At 50.4% G+C, this 27,884-nt stretch overlaps 1 protein-coding gene across 6 annotated transcripts in view; it reads left to right on the top strand.

Annotated features, from left to right (window-relative positions):
* The window catches only part of LOC123767303 (BTB/POZ domain-containing protein 6), a 188,152-nt gene that overhangs the window by 71,154 nt on the left and 89,114 nt on the right, over positions 1–27,884 (top strand). For 5 of the 6 annotated variants that reach the window (XM_069313070.1, XM_069313069.1, XM_069313073.1 and 2 more), the window contains 2 exons: positions 1,103–1,198; positions 22,303–22,442. In XM_069313070.1, the coding sequence (XP_069169171.1) occupies positions 1,103–1,198; positions 22,303–22,442 (236 nt within the window). The remainder of the gene's footprint in view (positions 1–1,102; positions 1,199–22,302; positions 22,443–27,884) is intronic. The other variant, XM_069313072.1, reaches the window with a different exon arrangement.

Below are 27,884 nucleotides of genomic sequence, written 5' to 3' on the forward strand. Positions count from 1 at the left end.
TTTAAATGTTTTTTGCTTCCCTGCCCCTTTTGCCGAGCAGTTTAAGGGTTAAACGGCCCGCGTGATGGCCTCTGGGAGTTTCACGCACAGGCACACAGCAAACATGTCCCCCTTCTCCACGTCCCCACAGCCAAAGTAATGGAATTTATTAGTTTTTTTTACATGTTCAGGTAAGGAATTTACTATTTTACAAAGATCAAAAGAAGTTTTGCGAACACACAATTTTCGGCGCACGGAGGGAATGTCCCAGTAAACACGGAGCATCACAGTGGTTAAGGTTTAAACTGGTCTAGTGGATCAAGACACAGCATAGTATCAACACGCTAGTCAGCTGACTATGGCACTTAACTCTACAGAATGCTTCCAGTATAATATGCACATCACTAACACTAGGCACAATGCTGCTCTTATTATCAGTATCATGGTCGTTAAATCCTGAATATGAATAATTTTTCACAGGCATATTTTCTAAAGGTGCATGGGGTAGTTTCATGATGCATAGATGCATGAAACAATGGCTGAATGCTGTTGTTGTTGTCTGAGTTGTGCTATGAACTTCATAACTAGCATTGTGTAACTGATATCTGAACCTTGTACATAGTCTTATCACAGTCAGGATTATCTATGACACATTCATCACAAAATAATGTTACTTATTTTATTCATCATTATTAAGTGGTAGTGTAGCTTCAAGCTACATAGCGGTGCTGTGAGCTCTTGCTGCATGCTCTACTCTTGGTTACTCACTCAGTACCGAGACTCGGCCAAGAGGGATGCAGAGGAGTTTTTTTCAAGATGGCGTCTGTTTACTGTTTGCCTCAGGAACAGGATGTGAGCCCTGTGTGCCTGCAGGAGTTTGGAATTGTTTGCTGTTCATTCAAATGAATGTTCTCGGTGATCACACCACCTGTCATCCGAGATATCTTGGTGAGCACAGTACAGGGGTTAAACTAAATCACAGTTTGAAGAGGAATTCAAAGATGAGAGATGGCATTTTCCCTGTCACGACTCTGTAGTATAGTATTCAGTCTTTATAAATGCATTGTAAGCCTAATGTGATAAGCACTCCATTATTAAAGCTTATTACATTTCATTTTTTCAGTATCAGGTAGAGGAAGTTGATGCAGAGAGTTTTCCTTGTGTTTATGACACTGCGCTGTTGCTAGAAGATGAGAAATTACTCCAGAGATGTGATGAGGTAAGTCTTAGTATGTATGTTTTCTGTTTTCACGCCTCGCATGTTGCCAGGCTGTGCTCGCTCTTTCTTTGGAATCTGCTTGGGCTCTGGCTCTTAGGTTTTTGTCCCCTCTCTGGGGGGAGCCCCTTTGGCTCCCTGGAGCTATCCGGGCTGATATGAATATATTAGACCCTGGCATCAGTCAAAGCAAATGGAGTTTTTAGGCCTACTGGGGACAACGAGCCAGAACCTGGCCCCCTTATAGAGGCACGAGGAGCAATGGTCTATGGAAACCCGTGTGTGGTTGGAAGTCTTTTATGTCTGCCATTAACTGGGTCAGGCACCCAAAAAGGTAGGTGCCCCAAAACAAACTCTATCTTGTTAAAATTGCTACTGAAAGCCGAACTGTTGGACAGAACTCCTCCAAACTAAAAACGAGCAAATGAGAATAACGCCACAACTGTCACTGCGCCACTGTCTTCCCGGCACTGGCTATCCATCCCCAGTTCTGAGGCTGATGTGAGACCTTGCAGTTGTGCGACTCTGGCTCCTGACATTCCAGTGCTGTGTCTTGTGGTGTGGTCCTGTTCCGTGGTGGTGTGTGAGCCAGGAGTAGTTTCACTAGTACTTGGGCTGCATGCGCCTAGGGTTGCCTTTCCTAGGTGCCCTGTAAGTACTGCCCTTGGGACTTCAGGTTATCTTCCACAAGTCAACTTGGAGTCTACCCCCACTGTGGTCTTTTGCTGCTCGGTGATTGCCTGCCCTTGGTGCCAGTTGGAGTGTTTCATGCACCTCTGTTTGCCTCTGGGTATGAGGTAGTTTCGTCACTGATAGGGGCGCAAAACATAATATAATATTTTTACCATAATATAGTGGCCGGCTCTATTCTGTCTGGTGACGTTGTACTCTTGTAAGGTTTTTCTTTTCTTTTTGTTTGCTGAATGGTATGGGGGTCTGCCCGTGGTGTTGTTGACCCTTCTGTATATATATTCTTGGTGGTCCTCCACTAGGTCCCTGTGAATATACATGTCTCAAGGGTTCAGTACTTAGAAGTTTGTTTGGTAGTTTGGGGTGCTGGTTAGCAGTACCTTGCCTGGGCTAGGGCAAGTCTTAAGTTTCCAGGGGTCTAAGAGCCCTGAAAACCTGGTCCTGGCTTACTAGTCCGATGGATGCATCCCCAGGGTCTCATCTCGCTTCATGCGAGTGTGAAGGTTGCTCTGTCCCCTTGTCTCAGGGTGACAATCACCAATTCTACCTCCGTCACGCTGCTTGTTGGGTCGGTGACACCTTTGATCTGGAGTCCTGCAAGTGGTGTTCCTTGCTTGTACTCCAGTTCACCCAGTCCACTGTTCTTGATATTCGGGTTATCTTGAGATCTTGAGGTTATCTTGAGATGATTTCGGGGTTTTAGTGTCCCTGCGGCCCGGTCCTCGACCAGGCCTCCACCCCCAGGAAGCAGCCTGTGACAGCGGACTAACACCCAAGTACCTATTTTACTGCTAGGTAACAGGGGCATAGGGTGAAAGAAACTCTGCCCATTGTTTCTCGCCGGCGCCCGGGATCGAACCCGGGACCACAGGATCACAAGTCCAGTGTGCTGTCCGCTCGGCCGACCGGCTCCCTGCATGCGAAGATGTCTGCACCGACCGGGTGCAGACATCTTCGGCATTGCATGTGCGTTTTAGGTTGCTGCAGTGCGCTAGGTTGGTTGGTCAACTGGATGCCCCGAGACTGCGCTGTTTTGATTATAGGGACCAGGGCTTGGGTGATGTTAGTTGCTTCAACTTTGGTTTCGTCCGCACATCCTTGTCCTTCTCGTGCTGTTGTTTGTCCTGTCCCCCCCCCCCTACATCTGGCTTCGAAGCGTCTGAAGGTTTTTGGAGTCGGGACAGGGTATAGTTAGTGGTGAACCTCGGGCAGTTTCGGGGAATACCCTTTCTGGTGTAATGACAGAGGCATTGTTCCTGTTCGACGAGCCTGTTCCTCCAGCTGGTGCTTCTGGGGCTGACCAGTGGGCCCCCTTCTTTCCAGCTTTTCCGGTGAACTCTGCCTTTTCTTTTGAGGTGGAGGGTTTGGAAGACAGCGCGGCCCCGAGTTCCTGGTGTGGAGGTTTCCGGGGCGGGGCTGACTTGGGAGGGGGGGGGCTTGGGCCCCGTTTGACCCCGCTTGGGTTTTGGTACCCTCTGAGTGGGGCTTGTTGTTGCAAGAGGTGGGGTTTTCTTATCCCCTCACCCTGTACGAGTTTGATATGGCATCAGCTCCTCCTTGGGTTTGGTTCTGGGTTCTCTTGGGTACTTCGGTCCCTTCCTCCTGGAGGTTTTCGACGTCTCGCATCCCTCCCCATGAGTTGCGTGAGGCCATTTTGGCTTACCTCTTGTGCGACTCGGATTACTCCTCAATAATGGTTCCTGCCTCTTTTAAGTTCAGTTCTTCCTTTCCTTACTGGATGCATGACGAGGTTGAGAAGTCATCCTGGTTGTCAGAGTGTTCTCTCTCTTCTCATTGGGGGGCGTGGCATATGTTCTGTCGGTCCTGCACGTTTGAGTGACAAGAGGTCTTTATGGTTGTTCAGGTTTACCTTGGGGGGGGGGGGGTGCGAGTTTGAATGCCTCAATGCATTTTTGTTCGCTCCTGCCCCTCCTCAGGATGTCGGCCTGCTGCAGCTTCACGTGCAAGTTCCCTTCCTTTTGGCTACCCTGGTAGCTGAGGACTTTTGCGCCCATGACCATTTGGCTTTGGTCCTCTGTTTCTTTTCCTTTCTCCAGCTGTCTTCGAACTGGCTTGAGGAGGATGTGGAGGCACTGGGTGCCAATCCTGAGTCTGGTGCTCTGGTTCTGGTTTCGGCGGTGCGGGCATTGGCTGCCCTGTTAAAGCTGTTTGTGCCAATCCTGTGGGATGCGGTGTCAATGTTCTAGCTTCACGTCTCGTGTGTCGGCTAGTGGTGCTCGCTTCCTCGTTGGACTTTGCCTGGGCCCTGGCTGTTAGGTTTTCATCGCCATTTTGTCCTTGCTGTTTGCAGAGTCTGCGGTTGGGCAGTTTCTGCAAGCAGCAGCTTCTCGTCGTCATCCGTTATCGGACTTGTTGGTTCTTTGGGGGTCCCGAGGGAGTTCCTCCCGGACGGGGCGCTTTTGCTCACCAGGGTTGGTTCTTTCCCGGCTCACTGGGTTCGGGTTCCTGGTGCCCTGGCGGACGTGCCATCTGGTTCCCTGACAGCCTAGGTTTCAGGCGCTGCTTGCTTGGAGTCTGCAACCAGGGGTTTTCCGGCTCTGTCTCTTTCAGATGCTCGGTTTGGTCAGTTACAGGGGGTGGTTCGGTCTTCTCCACGAGTCTTCGAGTCTGGTAATTTTGACTTGAGTCTATCACCATCTGTTTGGTGATCAGGTGGCTTCGGCTTCGTTGATGGTGTCCCACCTGCGTGCTTCGTCTCTGCGGCGGTATGATGTTTCCTGTTGGTCCTTCCTATTTCTTTTTGTCTCTTCGTAGATATAGTGTGCTTTTTGTTGAAGTGGTCTTTTCCTTCTCTCGTAGCGGTTCAGGACCGTCATCTTGCCACATACTGTCGCTTCGTCTTGTGCGGTGCTGGCAGAGCCGCTACGGATTGCTTTCGGTTTTGATGTTCCTTCTGCACCGTTTCTCGAGCTGTCTTGTGTGTTGTTTCACCTCCGGCCTGCTCATGCACCGCCTGAACCGTCCTGGTCTTGGACAAGGTTGCTCTTTTCTCTCTCTTTACCTTGGTTTGCTGTGGTCCCTTCGATTCTGGTTTGTTTCTCAGTGGTTTCTGCTCCTTTGCATTCTGGTGATCAGTTCGTTTGCTTGCAGCCATCTCTTCTTTTCTGGTGAGGTTGGGACCCCCGGAGGGGGTCCCTGAGGTTGTTGATGCTTGGTTGGTTAGCCGGGGGTGCCTCTTCTTGTGTCCGGTTGTGGCTCTCAGCCATTGCCTGCATGCCGCGACCTCTGTGGCTTTATACACGCTTCGAGTTGACTCAGGTTCCCTTTGTCCCTGTTTCATGGTTTGGGTCTCCCAGGTCGTCCACGGGGGTCATTTGGTGTTGCCAGTTGTCTTGCTTTCAGGTTCAGGCACTTGGGTTCCGCCTCCCTGGTTTGTCCCTCTTTTGTCCTTGGCTTTGGGTAGTTATCTCCGGTAAGCCAAAGGTGCTCCCCACAGAAAACCAGTGTTGAATGTAATGAAACGGCATTTTCTGGATGAGATCCGGAGGCTCCCCGGCAACCCTCCCTTCCTCCAGTCGGCTTTTTTTTTTGTTTTTTTGCATGTTTTGACATCCAAATTTGAACTGGGGTGTGGATAGCCAGTGCGAGGGGTCTGGGGCTCCCCCTTCTTCCCTCCCTGAGACGCGGGATGGGGGAGGGAGAGCTGCGCAGACAAGTGGTGCGGCATGTGTGACATCATGTTCGTTTACTTGTTTTCAGTTTGAGATTTCTGTCCCCTCTTTGTTTTTAGTAGTAGTTTTAACCAGAATAGGGGTTTGTTTTGGGGCCCTAACCTTTCTAGGTGCCTGGCCCGGTCAATGGCAGACATAGAATGTTCCAAATCATATGTGCATTTCTATAGGCTATTGCTTCTCGTGCCTCTGTCAGGGGGGCCAGGTTCTGGCTTGTGGTTTCCGGTAGGCCTAGAACTCCATTCACACTGATGCCCGATTTTAAGAAAATACATATCAGCCTAGATAGCTCCGAGGAGCCTCTGGGTCTCGGCCAGAAAATGGAGTTTCATTACATTCCACGCTGGTTTATTGACATAGAAGTAATTATTATATATCACGCCATGGGTCCCAAGAAAGCCAGTGTTAAGTTTCAACCTAAGAAAACACATATGAGGATGACCATTGAGGAAAAAAAAAAAAGAGATCTACTTTGTAAACATGAAAATGGTATGAGGGTTGTTGATGTAGAGTAGAGGATGTCCCTTCCTCATTTATTAAGAAAGTGTGTTTTGTATGGGAAAATTTGCAAAGTTTTGCTGAAAAGTGTCACCCAAATCAAGCTATAGCAGGCCGTTGTGTTAACCCTTTTTATGGCAATGTGATGTCTCACTTCAGACAAGTATTACAATGTAAGGAAAAACAAGTGTCGCTAGACAAGTTTTTAGCGATGTCGTGATGCTGAACTCCAGTTCATTCCGAACACAGCGATTACACAACACATAACACCTTGCCTCAGCAACCGTTACTACCACCGTGTACTTCTACACACACCAGACCCTTGAGGCGTACCACTTGGTTTGTACTGGAACACAATGAGTGAACATTTGGAAGGTATTTAAAGACCGTCGGGTTTTGTCATTTAATTACAAAGAATAGACTCTGACAAATAATAACATATTAACATACTCTATTAGGTAAATACACTTCCAATGCCCATAAACCACTTGACCTCCGCGGTCACCACTTGCACTCGTAACTTCCGCCTACGTCCCTAATACGGAATGATTACTACAACTCTCCACACCCGGTTAGTCTTTCATTCAATACTCACATACTGCAGACTTAACTTGGTCACTAAGATCACATCAGGCTCTCGCATAGCTGTCTGCTACACTTCACTGCTGCCACAAACGGAGACCCGGAGGACTTGCCAGTTCCACTCCCACAACCAGACTGACCTTAGCCAACCATGGCCTCAAACATTTCACCCCGCCTCTCAAGGCAGGTATAATCCGATTAACCTTATCCCTAGAAGCGGCAACCTTGTTCCTAGAAGCCTGAGTCCTCTTTCCAGGTATTATTAGTTTGGCTAAGTAGCTGCGGTCTTAATCCCTTGACCTTTCTTAGATATGTGATCCATAGTCTGTCTACTTAACTTGTACTTCCAATCATCATTCGTTAAGTGTTGTAGTAATGATCCACTAGCTAATAATCCCTACTAACTTGTGGATTACAACAGCGAGAAAAACAAGCAGCGAGCCAAAAGTAGGTCCTAGTGGTATGCAAACAAAACATAGGAGAGAGAGAGAGAGAGAGAGAGAGAGAGAGAGAGAGAGAGAGAGAGAGACAGAGAGACAGAGAGAGTACCAGTACCCCAGTACCCCGTGGTGAGCCGGTCGGCCGAGCGGACATCACACTGGACTTGTGATCCTGTGGTCCCGGGTTCGATCCCGGGCGCCGGCGAGAAACAATGGGCAGAGTTTCTTTTACCCTATGCCCCTGTTACCTAGCAGTAAAATAGGTACCTGGGAGTTAGTCAGCTGTCACGGGCTGCTTCCTGGGGGTGGAGGCCTGGTCGAGGACCGGCCCACGGGGACGCTAAAGCTCCGAAATCATCTCAAGATAACCCCAGAAAAGTCATCACTGTCTGATGTTATAATGGAAGGGGACTCCTCTTCCAAACACTAACACCTCTCCTCCTCACAGTCTTCCGTACGCCAACAAGAGTCCTTATTCAAGGTAAGATATACATGCAGTACTGTATTGGAGCTAGTACAAAATGAGTGTTATTTGGTATAAAATGTATTTTTAAGTTAATATTTTTGGGGGTGTGGAATGGATTAATTCAATTTACATTACAGGGGTACCTCGGTTTAACCCTTCAATTGCGCATCGCATCATATGATGCTTTGGTGTACTACGCAAGATTTAAACGGCCCGCGGATACACAGGGTTCACAACACCTTCATCGGTAAACAGACGCCATTTAAAAAAAAATCGTGGGGGCAAACTCCCGGGTGTTAGGGGCCTCAGTATTGAGTCAGCTACCAAGCCTGACGCACGCAGCATGAACTCACGGCACTGCTGTTCAGCTTGTGACCACAGCATCGCCTAAAAATGCCATAATATACTTGTTCATGCTATTATGTAGCGATGATATTATTACAGGAGACCCCTGACTGTGATAAAACTGACCAGGGCTCTGATAATAGCAGGATTGTGGTGATATTTGGCGCTGTGCACCATGGAGGGAGGAGTAATGCTGTGGGAGGGAGGATGGTGGCGTTGTCTTCTGACTGTGTGTGGCCACCTTTTATTGACTGCACTCACCATACCAGCTTAGTGGTTCACTATGGTGAACACAAATGTAGATACTTATATATAACGTGTGTATAGTGTGAGATAACAGCGAGAGTAGGAGGTTGGGAGCCGCCATTTTGGTGAGGGAGGAGCGTCGTCTGCAGGACTTACCATGTTGTTTACTGATGACCACGATGGTCTTTGGGCACCATACCAGTTTACTTGTACAAGTATGGTGAATAAAACAGGTAGATATTTATATATAATGTGTGTATATAGCGTAATAACACCACAAACAGTATTGTTGTAGGAGAAATATTAGTGCGTCTGGCCTTGAGGGCGGCCGCCACCAGCTGACTGTGTGAGTAGCTACGTCATTGTGCTTTTACTCACCATACAAGCTTAGATGTACAGTTATGGTGAACAAAACATGTAAATACTTATATATAATGTCTGTATATAAAAGCAAAAACAGTATAGTGGGTGGAGAATAGGGCAAGTCAGGTGAGGTGAGGGAGGGAGTGGCAGCCAGTGGCAGCCAGTCACTGCCTGCCACTGCCACTGCCACTCAGCATACCAACTTAGTGGTTCGTCATGGTGAACAAAACATGCAGATACTTATATATAACCTGTGTATATAGTTTAATAACCGACAAAGTATTTGTTCACTGTTTGATGAACATAATTGAATCAACAATATGCACACCATATTTTTGAGTACAGCGACGATTCACTCATTTTATTATATAAATATATCACACTACACACTATTGAATAATATTACAGCAAAAAAACTACGAAAAACCAATCAGAGTCATTGAAATAATTAGGTAATTATCTCTTTGTGGCAACTCCGGCCTGACAGCTGGCGATCAACAGACCGCCTGGGACGCACACTCAGTCAGCGCCTGATTTTTGCCAGAATTCCCCGCCCTATAGTGGGCAATATATGCCACTTACGATTTTTTTATTATTTTTCCCGTGATCAGTGAACACAAATTAACAGGTTAAGAAGAAAAAATAATTTTTTTTTTTTTTTTTTTTGGTATGCGCCTGTGGGTGTCAAATGGTATATAGCTATGCGCCATTTAAGGGTTAAGAGTTTAATCTGTTCCTGGAGATAGCTCGTAACCCGAAAACTCGTAAACCGAAGCTAATTTCCCCATAAGAAATAATGGGAAATGAATGAATCCGTTCCTGACTACCCAAAAACCTCACTTCAAATTAAAATTTTATACCAATTCATCAAAATCTACACTACAAAAGTATATTCAAGTTATTACTTACCCTTGCTGATGACTCCTGTTGGCGTATGGAAGATAGTGAGGAAGGGGGGAGGAGGAGAGGTGTTACTGTTTGGAAGGGGAGTCCCCTTCCATTATAACATCAGGTAGTGAGGACCTCTCTGGGGTGCACTCTCTGGCACATTTTGCCTGCATACCACTAGGTCCTGGTTGTGGCTCACTGCTTGATTTTCTCACAGGGAAATGATCCATTGAAGATTGTTTTTCCCTTCTTCGCAACATTCGTCTGTAGTGTGGCATCACATTGTCATTGAAAAGATTAATGCAACGACCTACTACAGCTTTCTCTGGGTGAGTCGTTTCAATAAAAGTTTGCATTTCTTCCCACATCTGACACCACTTCCTAATGGTTGCGGAAGGGACAACCTCTTCTGCCTCATCCTCCTCCACTGGAGAAATATCCTCAGCTGCCTCTTCTTGCTGCTCCTTTTGAAGGGCTTGGAGTTCTTCGGTGGTCAGTTCTTCGTTGTGTTCTGCCACCAACTCCTCCACATCAGCACCATCCAATTCCAAGCCCATTCTACGGCCCAGAGTAACAATTTCCTCAACAATAGGCACTTAATTTACAGGCTCAAACCCCCTCAAAGTCTAGTTCTGGTACACATTCAGGCCACAATTTTCTCCAGCCAGAGATCAGGGGTTCTTTGAGTCACTTCTTGCCAGGCTTTGTCAACGAGTTTTAAAGCAATACAAATGTTAAAATGGTGTTTGCAGAACTCTTTGAGGGTGAGCTTCGTGGCTTTAGTCACTTCAAAACATTTCCGGAAAAGTGCTCTTTCATAAAGTTTCTTAAAATTCGCTATGATTTTCTGGTCCATAGGCTGAATTAGAGGAGTGGTGTTAGGAGGAAGGAACTTTACTGTGAGAAAATTACTGTAATTACCTAAGTGTATTTACAGGATGAGAGCTATGCTCGGGTGTCCCGTCTTCCCAGCAGTCTTTGTCATATAACGCTTTGAAACTACTGACGGTCTTGGCCTCCACCACCTTCTCACTAACTTGTTCCAACCGTTTACCACTCTGTTTCCGAAAGTAAATTTTCTTATATTTCTTCGGCATCTGTGTTTAGCTAGTTTAAATCTATGACCTCTTGTTCATGAAGTTCCAAGTCTCGGGAAATCTTCCCTATCGATTTTATCAATTCCTGCTACTATTTTGTACGTAGTGATCATATCACCTCTTTTTCTTCTGTCTTCTAGTTTTGGCATATTTAATGCCTCTAACCTCTCCTCGTAGCTCTTGTCCTTCAGTTCTGGGAGCCACTTAGTAGCATGTCTTTGCACCTTTTCCAGTTTGTTGATGTGCTTCTTAAGATATGGGCACCACACAACTGCTGCAGATTCTAGCTTTGGCCTAACAAAAGTTGTGAACAATTTCTTTAGTATATCGCCATCCATGTATTTAAAAGCAATTCTGAAGTTAGAAAGCATGGCATAGGCTCCTTGCACGATGTTCTTTATGTGGTCCTCAGGTGATAGTTTTCTATCTAAAACCATCCCTAGATCTCTTTCTTTATTAGAATTCTTTAAAGATTTCTCACATAATATATAGGTTGTGTGGGGGTCTATGTTCTCCTATTCCACATTCCACACCATGGCATTTATTAACATTAAATTCCATTTGCCAAATGATGCTCCATATACTTATTTTGTCCAGGTCTTCTTGAAGGGCATGCCAATCATCTAAGTTTCTTATCCTTCCTATTATCTTAGCATCATTAGCAAAAATTTTCATATAATTCTGTATACCAACTGGTAGATCATTTATGTAGACAATAAACATCACTCATATCAAACTGAAGAAAGGCAGTTAGAACAGAAAACAATTCAGGAAATAAAAAAATATCCAAATTACTTCTTCACATATTCGAAATCAAAAGCAAAAACCACTGCCAGTATTGGACCTATTCGTACAAGTGAAGGTTCATATATGGAGGATGACAAAGAAATTAGTGAAATCCTAAAAAAAGCAGTATGTTTAGCACTCCAATAAACAACATGAAAGAGGAAGATCCAGACAATTTCTTTATGCGGGCAATAAACAACATGAAAGAGGAAGATCCAGACAATTTCTTTATGCGGGATATCCAAACCCCTGTCAATATAACTGATATCAACACGAGCATACTAGACTTTGAAAGAGAAATTGAAAACATGCCCATGCACTCGGCCCCGGGTCCAGATTAATGGAATTCAATATGTATAAAGAAATGCAAAGTGCCGGTAGCACAGGCAGTCAGTATAGTGTGGAGGAAGAGCTTGGACACGGGGAAAATACCAGATGCACTTAAAGTAGCATACATAGCTCCTCTACACAAGGGAGGGAGCAAAGCATTGGCAAAGAATTATAGACCAGTTGCACTAACGTTGCACATAATAAAAGTATTTGAGAGAGTGATTAGGAGTCAGGTCACCAATTTCATGGAGACCAATGACATTTACAACCCAGGCCAACATGGATTTCGAGCGGGAAGATCGTGCCTCTCACAGCTACTTGATCACTACGACAAAGTCACTGAGTCATTAGAAGAAAAACAGAATGGCGATGTGATATACACGGAATTCGCAAAGGCTTTTGATAAATGTGACCTTGGCGTGATAGCACACAAAATGAAGTCAATGGGAATAACCGGTAAAGTAGGACGCTGGATACTCAGTTTTCTGTCAAATAGGACTCAGCGAGTAACAGTCAACCATATAAAATCTAGTCTAAGCGCAGTTAAAAGCTCTGTATCCCAGGGTACAGTCCTTGCACCGCTGGTTTTCCTTATTCTCATATCAGATATAGACAAAAATACAAGTCACAGCTTCGTTATCTTCCTTTGCAGATGACACAAAATTCAGTATGAAAAGTACCTCGGCTGAAGACATTGAAAAACTTCAAGCTGATATTAACCCTTTAACTGCGCAACGTGCCTGCAGGCCCAGGCTTCGGGTGCGCAACGTGCCTCCGGGTGTTTTTATTTTTCACGTTCCATTCAAAACTCCCACAGCTATATGGGGTTCACATCAGCTTCTTCAGGGCTCTTGTAAACAGACGCCATCTTTAAAAAAATCATGGTCCACATTGCCGGGTGTGGGAGCCTCAGTAGTGAGTGAGCAACCAAGGCTGGCGCTCGTAGCATGAGCGCACAGCTCTGCTGTTCAGCGTGTGACCACAGCATCACCTAATAATGTCAAAATATATATATAACCTGTATTATTTAGCCATGATAGTATTATAGAAGAGTGTGAGTGTGATAATGACTGGGTACAATGCTCAAATATCAGTGATTCAGTGCTGTTCACGATGTTCACAGCGCTAGCCACAGCACTACAGCATTATTTCGTCCATCTTGGAATCTTCAAACGACTTCTTAGGTTCCTTTTCAAAATAAACTTGTGGTCAATTGTTCATTTACAGAAATTAGTGACCAGGATTGTGGTTATAATTAGCATTGTGCGTAGTATTGTAAAAGGAGGAATATTGGTGAGGGAAGGAGGGAGAGAATTGAGGAAGTCTCACTGTGTGGCAGCCACTCTTGTTTTGCTCACCATACTAGCTTCGTGGTTCGCTATGGGAAACACATGTACATGGGTATATACAGTGTGTGTGTGTATATAGTGTAATAACAGCAACAGGAGTATGTTGAGTGGAGCTATTTTGGTGAGGGAGGTGACGTCGTAATCGTAGCGTCGTCTGCTGTGTGATTTCTCATGCAGTGTATGGTGGCCACTGTACTGTTTGCACACAATACCAGCTTACTTGCATAGTTCTGGTAAATAAAACATGTAGATAGGTACCAGTATATATAACATGTGTAAATAGTGTAATAAAAACAATAACAGTATGGTGGGAGGAGCAATGTTGGCGAGTAAGATGTTGGAGTAAGGGAGGGCCAGTCTGGGTGTGGCTGCTCACACTCGCGATGTTCTGAATGTGTTGATGGAAATGTATATAGTGTGTGACAGTGTATAGTGTGTACATGTGCTGTAATTATATATAAATGAACATGAAACATTTGTGTGAATAACTGTATGATGGGAGGAGCAATGTTGGCGAATACAATGTTGGAGGAGTGAGGGAGGGCTGGCTGGGTGTGGCTGCTCACACTCACGGTGTTCTGAATGTGTTGATGGTGAATGTATATAGTGTGACAGTGTATAGTTTGTAAATAGGTTGTATATACACATAAATTAGCATGATACATGGTAAATATGTGCAACATATGTGCACACAAGTGTCATGCACGTAACAGTGTCCTTGGACAGTACAGATGTGTTACTGCCATAATATAGTGTATGTGTTCATTATACATAGGATTAGCATGTCAAAACAAATAAAATGTATTTGGAACTGTGCGCAAAAAGTTAACAAAAAAATATATTCGCGGCAACTCGCACGCCCCGCCCCGGGCGCCCCACCGGCCCCGGGAGCTTACAGCACGGGCGCACGGGGAATGATGACGCCACGCGCCACCTTACGGACCCCATAGCAGCCAAAGTAAGTACAATTTCAAAATTCCGTTGCTATACCCATATACAGGGAGGGGGTTTTTGACACTTTCAGAACAAAAAAGAATTTTTTCCAGATAATTTATTTCTTGCGCACTAGGGGGAGGGGGGGGGGGGGTGTCATATACATAGGCCGCGCAGTTAAAGGGTTAATAAAGTTTTCGACTGAGCATCAGAAAATAACATGATGTTTAACAGTGATAAATTCCAGGTACTCAGGTACGGTAAAAATGAGGACCTTAAACATAATACAGGGTACAAAACACAATCAAATGTGCCCATAGTAGGAAAACAGCATGTAAAGGATTCGGGAATAATGATGTCTGACGACCTAACGTTTAGGGAGCATAACCAAGCAAATATTGCCTCTGCCAGAAAAATGATCAGATGGATTACGAGAACTTTCAAATCCAGCGATCCCATCACAATGGTTGTACTCTTTAAGTCACTAGTGTTGTCCCGTCTTGAGTACTGCTTAGTACTCACTTCCCCCTTCAGAGCAGGAGAGATTGCAGAAATAGAGGGAATACAGAGAACATTTACTGCACGTATAGATGAGATAAAACACCTAAATTATTGGGATCGTCTCAAAGGCCTCCAAATGTACTCACTAGAAAGAAGACGAGAGAGATATCAAATAATATATATGTGGAAGATACTGGAGGGCCAAGTACCAAATCTACACAGTAATATAACAACGTACTGGAGTGATTGATATGGAAGAAAATGCAGAATAGAACCAGTGAAGAGCAGGGGTGCCATTGGCACAATCAGAGAACACTGTATAAACATCAGAGGTCCACGGTTGTTTAACACCCTCCCAGCGAGCATAAGAAATATTGCCGGAACAATTGTGGACATCTTCAAGAGAAAACTAGATTGTTTTCTCCAGGGCTGTGGTGGGTATGTGGGCCTGCGGGCCACTTCAAGCAACAGCCTGGTGGACCAAACACTCTCAAGTCGAGCCTGGCCTCGGGTCGGGCTTGAGGAGTAGAAGAACTCCTAGAATCCCATCAACCAGGTAAGGTGATGTGTACCCCGTGTAGCCGCGGGCTGTTTAAATCTTGCGCGGTACTCCAAAACTTCATATGAAGGGGTGCACACTTTCGCGTCAGCTACTCAACACTTCATATAAGGTGTTTAAGGATTAACTACCATGTCCTGGGTTTGGTTGTTTTGACAGTCTCACAGGGTCTTGGCAGCCCGGGGTTTGGATATATTCCCAGGCTTCATCTTGCTTGTTACTTTGGATTGTCTCTTTTGGCCTAGCATGCTTGCTTCGATTTGCATATCTATGGTTTCCTCTCCTCCGTGGTACGCCTTTGTCTTTCTTCAGGGAGCCACAAGGGGCTCCCCCAGAAAACCATTGAATGTAACAAAATGCCCGTTACTAGATGAGTCCAGGTGACTCCCTGATTCTCTTCCTCCATCCTCCCTTCCATATTGTTGGGTGGTGGGTGTCATCTGCATATTCAGAACTGACATGGAAGGCTAGGAGAGACTGGGAGCACTGCCCCCCCCAACCCTCCCTACCCCCTTACTGGCAGGGTTTTGTTGCTAATGAGCTTGTACTGGCTTCAAGAGACCTAATCATTAGTTTACATTGTTTGGGAAGTTTTTGTGGCAGTTTTCAGCCTTTGGTCTCTTGGAATCCAGTAATGCTCTGTTTTGGTTCGTTGTCTTTCTGGATGCTTTCCGAGAGGGATGGCAGTGTCACCTCTCTGTGCCTCTGTGAGGTGGGGAGCCAGATTCTAGTTCTGATCCCCAGTAGGCCAAACATAACTCCACAGCTGATTTGATCTAACAGTTAGGAGCCATCTTAGCAAGATAGATAAATTAGGAAGCCACTGGAGCTCATTTAGAAAGAGGTGTTTCATTATAGTCAATGCTATTTTCTGGGGGGAGCCCCGTCGGCTCCCCGGAGCTATCCCAGGCTGATATGCTAATGACAGACTTTGGCATCAGTCATGTGTATGGAGTTCTTAGGCCTACCGGGGACCACGGCCAGAACCGGGCCCCCTCAGAGAGGCAAGGGGAGCAATGGCCTATAGAAGCCCCCGTGTAGTTGGAAGCATTCTATGTCTGCCATCGACCGGAACAGGCACCCAGAAAGGTAAGCGCCCCAAAACAAACCCCTATTCTGGTTAAAATTGCTACCTAAAACCGAACTAGTGGATAGAACTCCCCAACCGAAAACAAGCAAACTAGTGTGACGTCACACACTGCCGCGCCGCTGTCTGCGCAGCTCCCCCCTCCCCGGGAGGGGGAAGGGGGAGCCCCAGACCCCCCGCGCCGGCTACCCACACCTCAGTTCTTGAGGCTGATGCTATAGGCGATGGTCGTGTGCTCTGGCTCCGGTGTCGCTACTGCACTGTGCTTTGCGTGTGGTGTTAGTTTTGTGGGTGCGAGAGCCAGGAGTTATCTTCAGTACTCGGGCTGCATGTGCCTAGGGCTGCCTTCCCTAGGTGCCCTGTAAGTACTGCCCTTGGGGCTTGGGGCCACCTTCCACAGGCTCCTCGGGGTCTGCCTCTGCTGGTCCGTTTTACCTTTCGGTTTTTCGGCCGCCTGTTGGGCTCTTGGGTGTTCTTTCTCCCTTGTTACCGGCAGGTAAGAGGCAGTTTGCACTGGTAGGGGCGCAGGGTGCTGCTCAGCTTGTATTTCCCGACATCGCGGCCGGCTCTGTTCCTTGGGGTTCGCTGTCCTCTTGCGGGGTTTTGTTTTTCTTTTTGTTTTTGCCTGGTGGGGGGTTCTGTCATTTTATTCAGTTTGTTTTTGCCCTTCCACTGTTCTCCTCGGTGGCGCCCCCTGCTAGGTCCCCGTGAGTGTACACGTCCCTGGGGTTCAGCTTTAGAAGTTTGCTTGGTAGTTTTGGGCGCCGGTTTGCAGCACCCTGCCTGGGACTACCTGAGCGCGAGTCCTCTTAAAGTAAACGCTCAGGACCCTGGGAATCCCCTAGGGGGCGCGTGGGTCCGATGGATGTGACCCCGGAGTCCCCACTCGCTGTGTGCGAGTTTGAGGGTTGCTCGGTCCCCTTGTCTCAGGGTGACCCTCATTGTTTTTGCCTCTGCCACGCTGCCTGTTGGGTCGGTGATACTTTCGACCCTGAGTCCTGCGAGTGTTGCTGCTTGCTTGTGATTCAATTTACCCAATCCTCTGATTCTATTCGGGTACGGGCGGCACGTGCGTTGCAGTCTAGGTTTCGTCTGTTGCAACGTGCTCGGTTGGTTGCTTCCCCGGATGCCCCGGGGCTGCCCCGCTTTGCTTTTCGAGACCCGGACTTGGGGGTGGGGGTCGCTTCGATCCTGGTTCAGTCCGCACCTCCTCGTCCTTCCCCTTCTGTTCGTTCTGGTCCCCCGCCCCTGCTTCCGGCCCCGAAGCGTCTGAGGGTTTCGGGGTCGGAGCAGGGGTTACTTGATCTCGAGACTCGGGCAGCTTCGGGGGTTGCCCCTTCCGGGGGGGGGGGCGGCAGAGGCATTCGAGTCTTGTCTCCCGGCCGAAGCTTCAGGGTCTGACCAGTGGGCCCCCCTTCCTCCAGCTTTTCTGGCTGCTGCGTCCTTGTCTTGTGGGGTCGGGGCTTGGGGAGAGGACTCGGCCTCGGGTCCTGTGGTGACGGACCTCGAGGCTGGGGAGGGGCTGACTTGGGGGGCCTTGGGCCCCGCTGGACCCCGCCTGGGTTTTTCTTCCCACTGAGCGGGGCTTATTGTTACAAGGAGTGGGGTTTTCTTTTCCCCCCTCTGCGTACGAGTTGGATTTGGTGTCGGCCCCTCCCCGGGTTCGGTTCCGTGTTCCCCCGGGTACGTCGGTTCCGTCCTTCCGGAGGTTTTCAGCTTATCGCATCCAACCTGGTGGTGTGCGAGCGGCCTTTGCAGCTTACCTCCTGCGTGACCCGGATTATGCCTCGGAAATGGATCCGTCCACGTTCAGGTTTGGGACTTCGTTCCCTTTCTGGCTCCGTTACGAGGTTCCGGAGTCGTCCTGGCTAGCAGACTGCCCCTTGTTTGGTCTGGATTCCTGGCATTCCTTCTGTCGTTCCCGCACGCTGGAGTGGCGGGAAGCTTCCACGGTGCTTCAGGTTTTCCTGGGGGGTGAACTTGAGTACCTGAATGAGTGCTTGTTTGCCCCTGCCCTTCCCCGCGATGTGGGTGTTATTCAGCTCCATGTGCAGGTTCCCTCCCTTTCGGCGGCGCTCGTGGCGGAGGACTTGCGCGCCCGGGGCCTCTTGTGTTCGGCCTTGCGGTTCTTGTCCCTCCTGGAGCTGTCTTCGGATTGGCTCGTGGAGGATGTGGGGACGCTTGGGTCCGTCCCGGGGTCCGGCACCTTGTCCTCGGCTGCGCGTTCGTCGGCTGCCTTGTTGAAGCTGTTCACGCCGATTTTGCGGGATGCGGTTTCCCTGTTCTATGCTTCCCGTCTCGCGTGTCGGCAGGCGGTGCTGGGTTCCTCCGTGGAATCTGCTTGGGCTCTGGCTCTTAGGCGTTCTTCACCTTTTTGTCCTCTCCTGTTTGGGGAGTTGGCCGTGGCGCAGTTTATTCAGGCTGCGTCGGCGGCTTGTCGTCCGATGTCGGACTTGTTAGTTTTCCGGGGGGCCCGGGGTGGGTCTTCCCGGAAAGGTCGTGCCAGGGCTCGGGGTTCCTCTCGTCGTGGTAGGCCTCTGGTGTCAGGTTTGGGGTTGGCTCCTCCTGCGGACCCTCCCTCGTCTGGTCGGCGCGGTGTTCGCGCTGTGCGGGGTTCTGGGTCTCGTAAGGGTCGCCGGCCCTTTTGCGGTTTGCCCCCTTGACGGGGCGATGGGGGGCGGCTTGCGCTGTTCGCCCGCGCCTGGTCCCACGATTCGTGGGCCTTTCTGGTCGTGTCTCGCGGCCTGCGGTGGCGTTGGGTGGCCCCTCCCCCCTTTGGGGGGTCGGGGCTGGCAGGGCAGGCTTCTTTCCCTGCGCTCTGTCGAGTCGTCTTGGAGTGGGTATGCTTGGGCGTCGTCGAAACGACGTCGTCCCTCAGATGGGTTTCCCGTCTGTTTCCGGTTCCGAAACGGGACTGCGCGGACCTGCGGTTCATTCTGGACTTGTCCCGTCTGAACCCCTGGGTTCATTGCCCCTCCTTTCGGATGACTACGCTGTCTCAGGTTCGGCTCCTCTTGGAGCCGGGAGCTTGGATGGTGTCCCTGGACCTCCGGGACGCTTATTGGCATGTCCCGATTCATCCGCGGTTCAGGGACTGGCTCGGTTTTGTAGTGGGGCGTCTGAGTTACCGCTTTCGTTGTCTCCCGTTCGGGTTGAACCTGGCACCTCGCGTGTTCACACGCCTTGCACGGGTTGTGGTGGCTCGTTTGCGTCTCCTAGGTGTTCGGGTGTTGGCCTACCTCGACGACTGGCTGGTTTGGGCTCCCAGCCAGTCAGCTTGCTTGCTAGCCAGGGATTTGGTTCTTTCCCAGCTCGCCGGGTTCGGGTTCTTGGTGAACTGGAGGAAGTCCCATCTGGTTCCCTCTCAGGTTCGGACTTGGCTGGGTCTCGTGTGGGACTCTCGAACCGCCTCTTTCTCTCCCTCCGGAGTCTCTCCTGCGGCTGCGGTCCCGCCTTCGTCTGTTTCTGGAGGGCCCTCGGGTCACCCGGCGGTTGCTCGAGGGGCTGTGCGGGAGCCTGAACTTCGCGATGGTGGTCTACCCGCCGGGTCGGGTTTGGCTTCGACGGCTGTTCTGGTTCCTTCGGGGTTCCCCCTTCCGCCTCTCTCGCGATCGCAGAGTTCGACCCCCGGGGGACTTGCGTCGGTTGCTGCATCACCGGCTTCCTCTTCGGGTTTTTCGGGGTTCAGTGCCTTGGCGCCTACCCGAGCCCTCGCTCGATGTGTACACGGATGCGTCGTCTCTCGGCTGGGGTTTTGTGACCAGTGCTCACCAGGCCGGCCAGGGGCGTTGGGATCCGTCCTTCCGTCGAGCTCACAGTACGGTGCGGGAGTTCGCGGCGGTGTGGTTTGCTCTGGGGAGGATTCGGGTGGCCCGCTGATCGACGATTCGGCTCCATTCGGACTGCTCTCCGGTGGTTCATTGCCTGAACCGCGGGGGTTCGATGCGGTCCTTGTCTCTTTGGGGTTGGTCGCTTCGGGTGACTCGTCTGCTGAGTTCTCGGTTTGGCTCTCCTGGCGGTTCACGTACGGGGCGTGTCCAACGTCTTGGCCGACGCCCTGTCTCGCTTCGTTCCCCTCTCCACGGAGTGGACGGTCGACGACGAGACCTTCCGTTGGCTTTGCCAGACGTTCGGGCGCCCCGAAGTGGACCTCTTCGCGTCGGCGTGGTCGCGGCGTTTTCCCGTTTATGCGGCGCCCTTCCCCGATTGCGAGGCCGTCGGGGTCGATGCCTTTCGGCTAGACTGGTCGAGGTGGGGGTTCCTGTACCTCTTCCCCCGGTTCGGCTGTTGCTCCAGGTCCTGACTCGCTTAGAGACTTACCGGGGGAGAGTTGTCCTTCTGGCCCCTTGGTGGCCGGCGCAGCCTTGGTTTCAGGCGCTGGTTGCTCGGTGTCCGAACCCGAGGGTTTTCCCGCGGCTCCGCCTCTTTCAGCAGATCGGGCCGGTACGTCACGTTGCTGGTTCGATCTTCTCCTCGAGTCTTCGCGTATGGTTTTTTTGACTCGAGTCTATCATCATCTCTATGGTGATCAGGTGGCCTCCTTGTTGGTGTCCCACCTGAGGGCTTCTTCTCGGCGGCAGTATGAAGTTTCCTGGCGGTCCTTCCGTTTCTTTTTGCGTCTTCGTCGTGTTAGCTCCTTGTCTGTTCGGGTGGTCTTGTCCTTCCTCTCGTGGTTGTTTCAGGACCGTCATCTTATGCCTAACACTGTCGCTTCGTATCGTGCGGCGCTGGCGGAGCCGCTTCAGCTTGCTTTCGGTATCGATGTTACGTCTGCGCCGTTTCGCAAGCTGTCTCGTGCATTGTTTCACCTCCGGCCTGCTCATGCGTCGCCTGAGCCATCCTGGTCTTTGGACAGAGTGCTCGCTTTCCTTTCATCTCCTCGTTTCGTTGTGGCCCCTTCGGTCCAGGATTGTTTTTCCAAGGCACTTTTCTTGTTGGCTTTGGCCTCTGGGGGTCGGGTAGGGGAGCTTCATGCTCTCCTCCGGCGCAGGGGTTTCTGCTCTTTTGGTCGTGGTGATAGTTTTGTTCGTTTGCAGCCGTCTCCTTCTTTTCTGGCGAAGAATGGGACTGCTGCGTTCCGGAGGGGTCCATGGGTGGTTGATGCTTGGTTGGTCAGGCCGGGGGTGCATCATGTTTTGTGTCCGGTTGCGAAGCTTCGCCGTTATTTGCGCGCCACAGCTTCTGTGTCCGGGGACGCGCTGTGGGTTGATCCGGTTTCCCTTCTTCCCTGTTCGCGGGTTCGGGTCTCTCAGGTCGTCCGCAGGGTTATTAGGTCCAGCCAGCCTGTGGTCTATCCCCGTGCCCATGACGTTCGTAAGTTCGCGGCTCTTGCTGCCGTCTTTGGGAATATGTCTTGGTCTGATATTCGGGCGCGGGGATTTTGGCGGTCGAACAGGGTCCTGGCTGCTCGTTACCTTGTGAATGTCCCTGGGCCTCGTCGGGCCTGTGTTGCTTTGGGTCGGCGGTTGCAGCCAGTTGTCTCGGCTTCGAGTTGAGGGGTGAGCGACGACCGCCTCCCGGGTAAGTCCCTCTTTTTCTGTCTGTGGGTAGTTAGCTCCGGGGAGCCGACGGGGCTCCCCCCAGAAAACCAGCGTTGAATGTAATGAAACGCCATTTTCTGGGTGAGTCCCGGAGGCTCCCCGGCATCCCTCCCTCCCTCCGGTCGGCGGTTTTTCACGTTTTTGACATCCAGCCTCAAGAACTGAGGTGTGGGTAGCCGGCGCGGGGGGTCTGGGGCTCCCCCTTTCCCCTCCCGGGGAGGGGGGAGCTGCGCAGACAGCGGCGCGGCAGTGTGTGACGTCACACTAGTTTGCTTGTTTTCGGTTGGGGAGTTCTATCCACTAGTTCGGTTTTAGGTAGCAATTTTAACCAGAATAGGGGTTTGTTTTGGGGCGCTTACCTTTCTGGGTGCCTGTTCCGGTCGATGGCAGACATAGAATGCTTCCAACTACACGGGGGCTTCTATAGGCCATTGCTCCCCTTGCCTCTCTGAGGGGGCCCGGTTCTGGCCGTGGTCCCCGGTAGGCCTAAGAACTCCATACACATGACTGATGCCAAAGTCTGACATTAGCATATCAGCCTGGGATAGCTCCGGGGAGCCTCCGGGACTCACCCAGAAAATGGCGTTTCATTACATTCAACGCTGGTTTTTTTGTATTTGTTTGTGTTTATTAAAAAGAATCTCCATATATGTAATCCTTAATGTTACTGAAGTTCTGAATAAATAATTAAAACCAAGCTAAAAATTTACTACAGGTACTTGCCACGTCATCAGAAGAAGTGTTGGAATCCAAGAACTTTGGACTTCTGAGGCCATCATCTCTGAAGAAGATTCTTGGTCATCCCAAACTCCATGTTTCTGATGAGGGAAAAGTGTTCTCTGCCATCATCTCCTGGTAAATACTGTACTGTTGCATTCTAAAAATTAAACCATGTCCAAATAATGGACGATTTCTGTGGGGAGCCCCTTCGGCTCACTGGAACTATTGGGCTAATATGCGATACATTAGACCAGAGCATTAGTCAGTGGAGTTCAGCCTACCAGGGACTGGTATGCCTACCAGGTAGGCATAAGAAAACAGACCCCACGTGGTAAGAAAATTGCAACTGAAAATCGAACAGGGGGGCAGAACTCCCTCAATTCCCAAGGACACAAGCAAATGTCACACCTTGCCGCCGCGCCACTCACCCGTGCAGCCCTCCCTCCCTTCCTTTCCCTTCCCTTCCCTTCCCTTCCCTTCCCTTCCCTTCCCTTCCCTTCCCTCCCTTCCTTCCTTCCTTCCTTCCTTCCTTCCTTCCTTCCTTCCTTCCTTCCTGCACGGAAGCCCTGGGCTGGGTAGCATTGGCTACCCAACAACTTCAGTTTGTTGACTAATGCGATCCGGGGCGGATGTCATCTCTGGCAGATTTTTACCTTAGTGGTGTCCTTGGCTGTTTTGTGGTGTGGTGGCTAGGTGTACTTAGTGTACCGGGGCTGCATGCACTTAGGGCAGCCTTCCCTAAATGCCCTGTGAGTACTATTCCTGGGTGCTAAGGTGGTGTCGAAGGCCTGGTGCCTTCAGGACACCATTTCCATGGTGGTTTTTGCTGCTCAGCATTTACTACGCCCTTGGGACCAGCTGGGATTTCATGGCCCTTGTTTGGCCTTGGGTAGAGAGTGGTATTGTTGCTGGTTGGGGCATCAAGGTGTTGCACAGCCAGCTTACATCTGCAGCAGCTGGTTCCTATTTCCTCTGGGAATGTTGTGCTTTTGCAGGGTTTTTCTCTTATTTTTGTTTTCTTTGGCTGGTGGGGGTTTGCCTTATGTGGTTATAAGACCACTTATATTATTTTGGTGGCCCTCTGCTAGGCCCTCGTGATTGCACACATCGCAGGGGTTTTAGTGTTTTTATCTTCCCCTTGTTAGCTTTGGGTCTAACCAGTTAGCAACACCTTGTCAGGGCTTCCCGCAACAGTCAGCCTACAAGCCTTGGAAAACCCTGTTGGGGCTCGGTGGACATATGGATGCATCTTTCAAGTTCCAGCTCGCCTCTTGCAAGTTTGTAGGTTGCTGTGTGCATTTGTCTCAGGTTGACAGTCACCACTTTTGCCTCTGGCATGCTGTTTGTTGGGTCAACAACACCTTTGACCTGGAGTCTTGAGAGTCGTGCTCTCTGCTTCTTCTCCCATTCACCCATTCTGATGACATTAATGTTCGGGTAGAGGCATACAGGCAGCATCCGCATTGCATGCTAGGTTTAGGTTGCTGCAATGCACTAGGTTGCTTCCCACCCGGATGCCCCGAGGCTGCCCCGTTTTGGTTAGATGTTGTTCACCCTGCCCCCCCCCCCCCTTTCCCCTGCTTCCGGCTCCGAACCGTCTGAGGGTTTTAGGGGCACCCCTTTCTTTGTTGCCTTTTCTTCTGGAGTGGAGGGCATGGAGGATGCCTCTGTCCTGGGGCCTCTGTGGGGGGTTCCGGGGCTGTAGGGAACTGCCAGCTTGCAGTTCTGGGGTTGTTTGCCCCTTCTTGGGCTTGGTGCCTTCTGGGCGTTTTTTTTGTTTTTGTCCCTCCCGTCTTTGTTTTTCCCATTCGCTGATGTTATTTTGGTTCCCTTGCATCGGCCGCATTTCTTTTTGTTGTGGGGGCCATTTTCTTTTCTACAGGCGCTTCCTCGCTTGGCTGCCAGGGAGGCGCTGCAGTTTGTTTACATGTGCCTGGAAGTGTGGGCTCACATTTTGGGGGAGATTTTCTCCTCCCATTGCCATGTTTCTATTTAGTTTTGTGTGTTCTTGGCCCTGGGGTTTGGACCCAGTGTCTGTGCCTGTTTGCTCTGCTTGCTCCCACAGCTTTTGACCCTCGGATTTTGCTCCGTTTCTGGCGGTTTTGGCCGGGAATTCTGTCTGGGTCTTGGGTTTGGCCCCTTCCTTCTGTAGTGCATTTCCACCAACAAATGTTGTGGTTAGGGCATCCCCTGGGTTCTTTTCTGGGTTCATTTGGGCTCTTTGATTTCATTCCGGAGGTTTTTCTTCATCTTGGGTTCCCCTTTGTAGGTTCGGGTGGCCCTTGGTGGTTCCCTCCTGTGCGCCCCGGACTGGCCCCTTCTGGAGTTCCGGGGTCTTCCTGGTTACAGATTACACTTCTAGGGTCTTGGGACGTGTTTTATGGTCATGCAGAGACTCCGACTTCTGCTTGTCGAGTTGGGCCTTTGGTGCAGCCTTTGTGCTAGTGCCTCCTCTGGAGCGGTCTTCGTCTGGTCGGTACAGTGCTCGCACTGCTTGCAAGTCGGCTTATTGATTATATTTTATTTTGTTAAATTTTCTGGGGGGAGCCCCTACGGCTCCCTGGAACTATCCATGGCTGATATGGATACCCTAACTATTTTGCATCAGTCGATGTGGGTGGAGTTCTAGGCCTACCGGGGACCACGAGCCAGAACCTGGCCCCCTCAGAGAGGCACGGTGAGCAATGGCCCATAGAAATGCACATGTGATTTGGAGCATTCTATATCTGCCATCGACCGGGACAGGCACCCAGAAAGGTAAGCGCCACAAAACAAACCCCTATTCTGGTTAAACAACAAAAATCGACAAACGAGTGGACAGAACTCACCCAGGAAAACGAACTAACAAGCATGACGTCACGCGAGCCGCGCCGCACGTCTGCGCAGCTCCCCCCTCCCCGGGAGGGGGAAGGGGGAGCCCCAGACCCCCGCGCCGGCGATCCCCGCCCCAGTTCCTCGGCTGATGGGATCATGCACGGTCGTGTGGCTCCAGCCAACCCGTTCTCGCAAATTCGTAAAGTCAATATTGACTTATTAACTACGTGCATAGGTGATATACTAAACATAATAGATACCCTTAAAAAGATTCATAGAAAACACCGACCTTACCTAACCTTGTTAGTATCTTAAGATAAGCATCTTATTGCTTCGTAATTACAATTATTACTTAACCTATACCTATTATAGGTTAGGTAATAATTGTAATTACGAAGCAATAAGATGCTTATCTTAACATACTAAGTAGGTTAGGTAAGGTCGGTGTTTTCTATGAATCTTTTTAAGGGTATCAATTATGTTAAGTATGTCACCTATGCACATATTTAATAAGTCAATATTGACTTATTAAATTTGCGAGAACGGGTTGCTCCAGCTCCAGTCTTGTCTCGGTGCTGTGACTTGTTTGAAGTGCTGCTCTTACGGTGATCGTGTGAGCTGGGAGTAGTATTCTCAGGTACTCGGGCTGCATGTGCTTAGGGTCACCTTCCCTGAGTGCCCTGTAAGTACCGCCCTTGGGGCTTGGGGTTACCTTCCACAAGTCACCTTGGGTCTACCTCTGTTGGCTTTTCGCTGCTTGGCGTTTGGCCGCCCCGAGGGTTTGGGGGTTTCACCCCCTTGTTTACCTTGGGGTAAGTGGTAGTTATCGCACTGGTGGGGCGCAGGGTACTGCTTAGCTAGTTTTCACCTATGACAGCGGCCGGCTCTGTTCCCTCTGGGTACGTTGTCCGCTTGTGTGGTTTTTCTTTTATTTTTGCCTGGTAGGGAGGTCTTCCTTGTGTTCCCCCCCCCCCCTTATATTAGGTTCGTTTGTGTGGTGGCACCCCCCTGCTTTGCCCTCGCGAGTGGATACGTCCCGTGGGTTCAGCTTTAGCAGTTTGCTTGGTAGTTTGGGGCGCCGGTTAGCAGTACCCTGCCTGGGATAACCCTTAGCAGACCCAGTCCAGGGGCCCTGGGAAACCCCCCGGGGGCTCTCGGCTCCGATAGTGGAGACCCTTGCGTCCCCCCTCGCTTTGGGCGAGTTGAGGGTTGCTCTGTCCCTTTGTCTCAGGGTGACTCTCCTTGTTTTTGCCTCCGTCATGCTGCCTGTTGGGTCGGTGACACATTCGACCCTTGAGTCCTGCGAGCTTTGTTGCTTGTTCGTGACTCCATTCACCCAGTCTGCTTATGAATTCCTGTGGGTGCAGGCAGCTCGCGCGTTGCAGGGTAGGATGTTGCAACGCGCTCTGGTTTGTCGCTTCCCCGGACGCCCCGATGCTGCCCCGCTTGTGTAGGGACCCAGACTTGGGTGGTTTTGGTCGCTTCGACCTTGGTTCCTTCCACGCCCTTGTTTTTCCCCCTCCTGCTTCCGGCCCCTACGCATCTGCAGGCTTCGGGGTCGGGGTGGGGTTAGAGGTTCTGAGACTTGGGCAGTTTCGGGGGTTGCCCCGTCCGGGGTAGCTGCGGAGGCATTCGAGTCTGTTCCTCCGGCCGATGCTCCGGGGTTTTGACCAGTGGGCCCCCTTCTCTTTCAGCTCTCTCGGCTGCCCCGGCTTTTTCTTGTGAGGCCGGGGCTTTGGAGGTCGACTCGGCCCCGGGGCCTGGTGCAGAGGCTCCTGGGGTTGGGGAGGAGCGGCCTTGGGGGCCTTGGGCTCCATTGTGCCCCGCCTGGATTTCCGTCCTTCTGAGCGGGGCTTACTGTTACGAGGAGTGGGGTTTTCTTTCCCCCCCCTCTGCGTATGATTTGGGCTTGGGTTCTGCTCCTTCCCGGGTTTGGTTCCGTGTCCCTGTGGTTTTTTCGGTTCCGTCTTCAGGAGGTTTTCGGCTAACCGCATCTCTCCGCCTGCGGTGCGGTTGGCCTTTGTGGCTTCCTCCTGCGTGTCCCGGAGTTTGCCTCCATACTGGTTCCTTCTGTTCTGGACAGGTTGGGCTCCTTGTAGCCGTTTGGGCTCCTTGTAGCCGTTTGGGCTCCTTGTAGCAGTTTGGGCTCCTTGTAGCCGTTTGGGCTCCTTGTAGCCGTTTGGGCTCCTTGTCGCCGTTTGGGCTCCTTGTCGCCGTTTGGGCTCCTTGTCGCCGTTTGGGCTCCTTGTCGCCGTTTGGGCTCCTTGTCGCCGTTTGGGCTCCTTGTCGCCGTTTGGGCTCCTTGTCGCCGTTTGGGCTCCTTTGTAGCCGTTTGGGCTACTTCTCGCCTTGTTGGGCTACTTCTCGCCTTGTTGGGCTACTTCTCGCCTTGTTGGGCTACTTCTCGCCTTGTTGGGCTACTTCTCGCCTTGTTGGGCTACTTCTCGCCTTGTTGGGCTACTTCTCGTCTGGTTGGGCTACTTCTCGCCTGGTTGGGCTACTTCTCGCCTGGTTGGGCTACTTCTCGCCTGGTTGGGCTACTTCTCGCCTGGTTGGGCTACTTCTCGCCTGGTTGGGCTACTTTCTTTCACGTCCTGCACATGCGCCGTGGGAGTTTGTTTTGGTTCCAGCGGTGTGCACACGTGTTCTGCTCCAATTCTCTTGGGGGGGCTTCGCCTCTCGCTCTTTTCTTATTCCCTTCCGTGCCCCGTTGCTTTGGGGGTGTTCTGGGGTGCCGCTATGTGGAATTCATGAGGTTTTTCC

Source organism: Procambarus clarkii, chromosome 74 (assembly GCF_040958095.1).
Source record: "Procambarus clarkii isolate CNS0578487 chromosome 74, FALCON_Pclarkii_2.0, whole genome shotgun sequence".
NCBI lineage: Eukaryota > Metazoa > Arthropoda > Malacostraca > Decapoda > Cambaridae > Procambarus > Procambarus clarkii.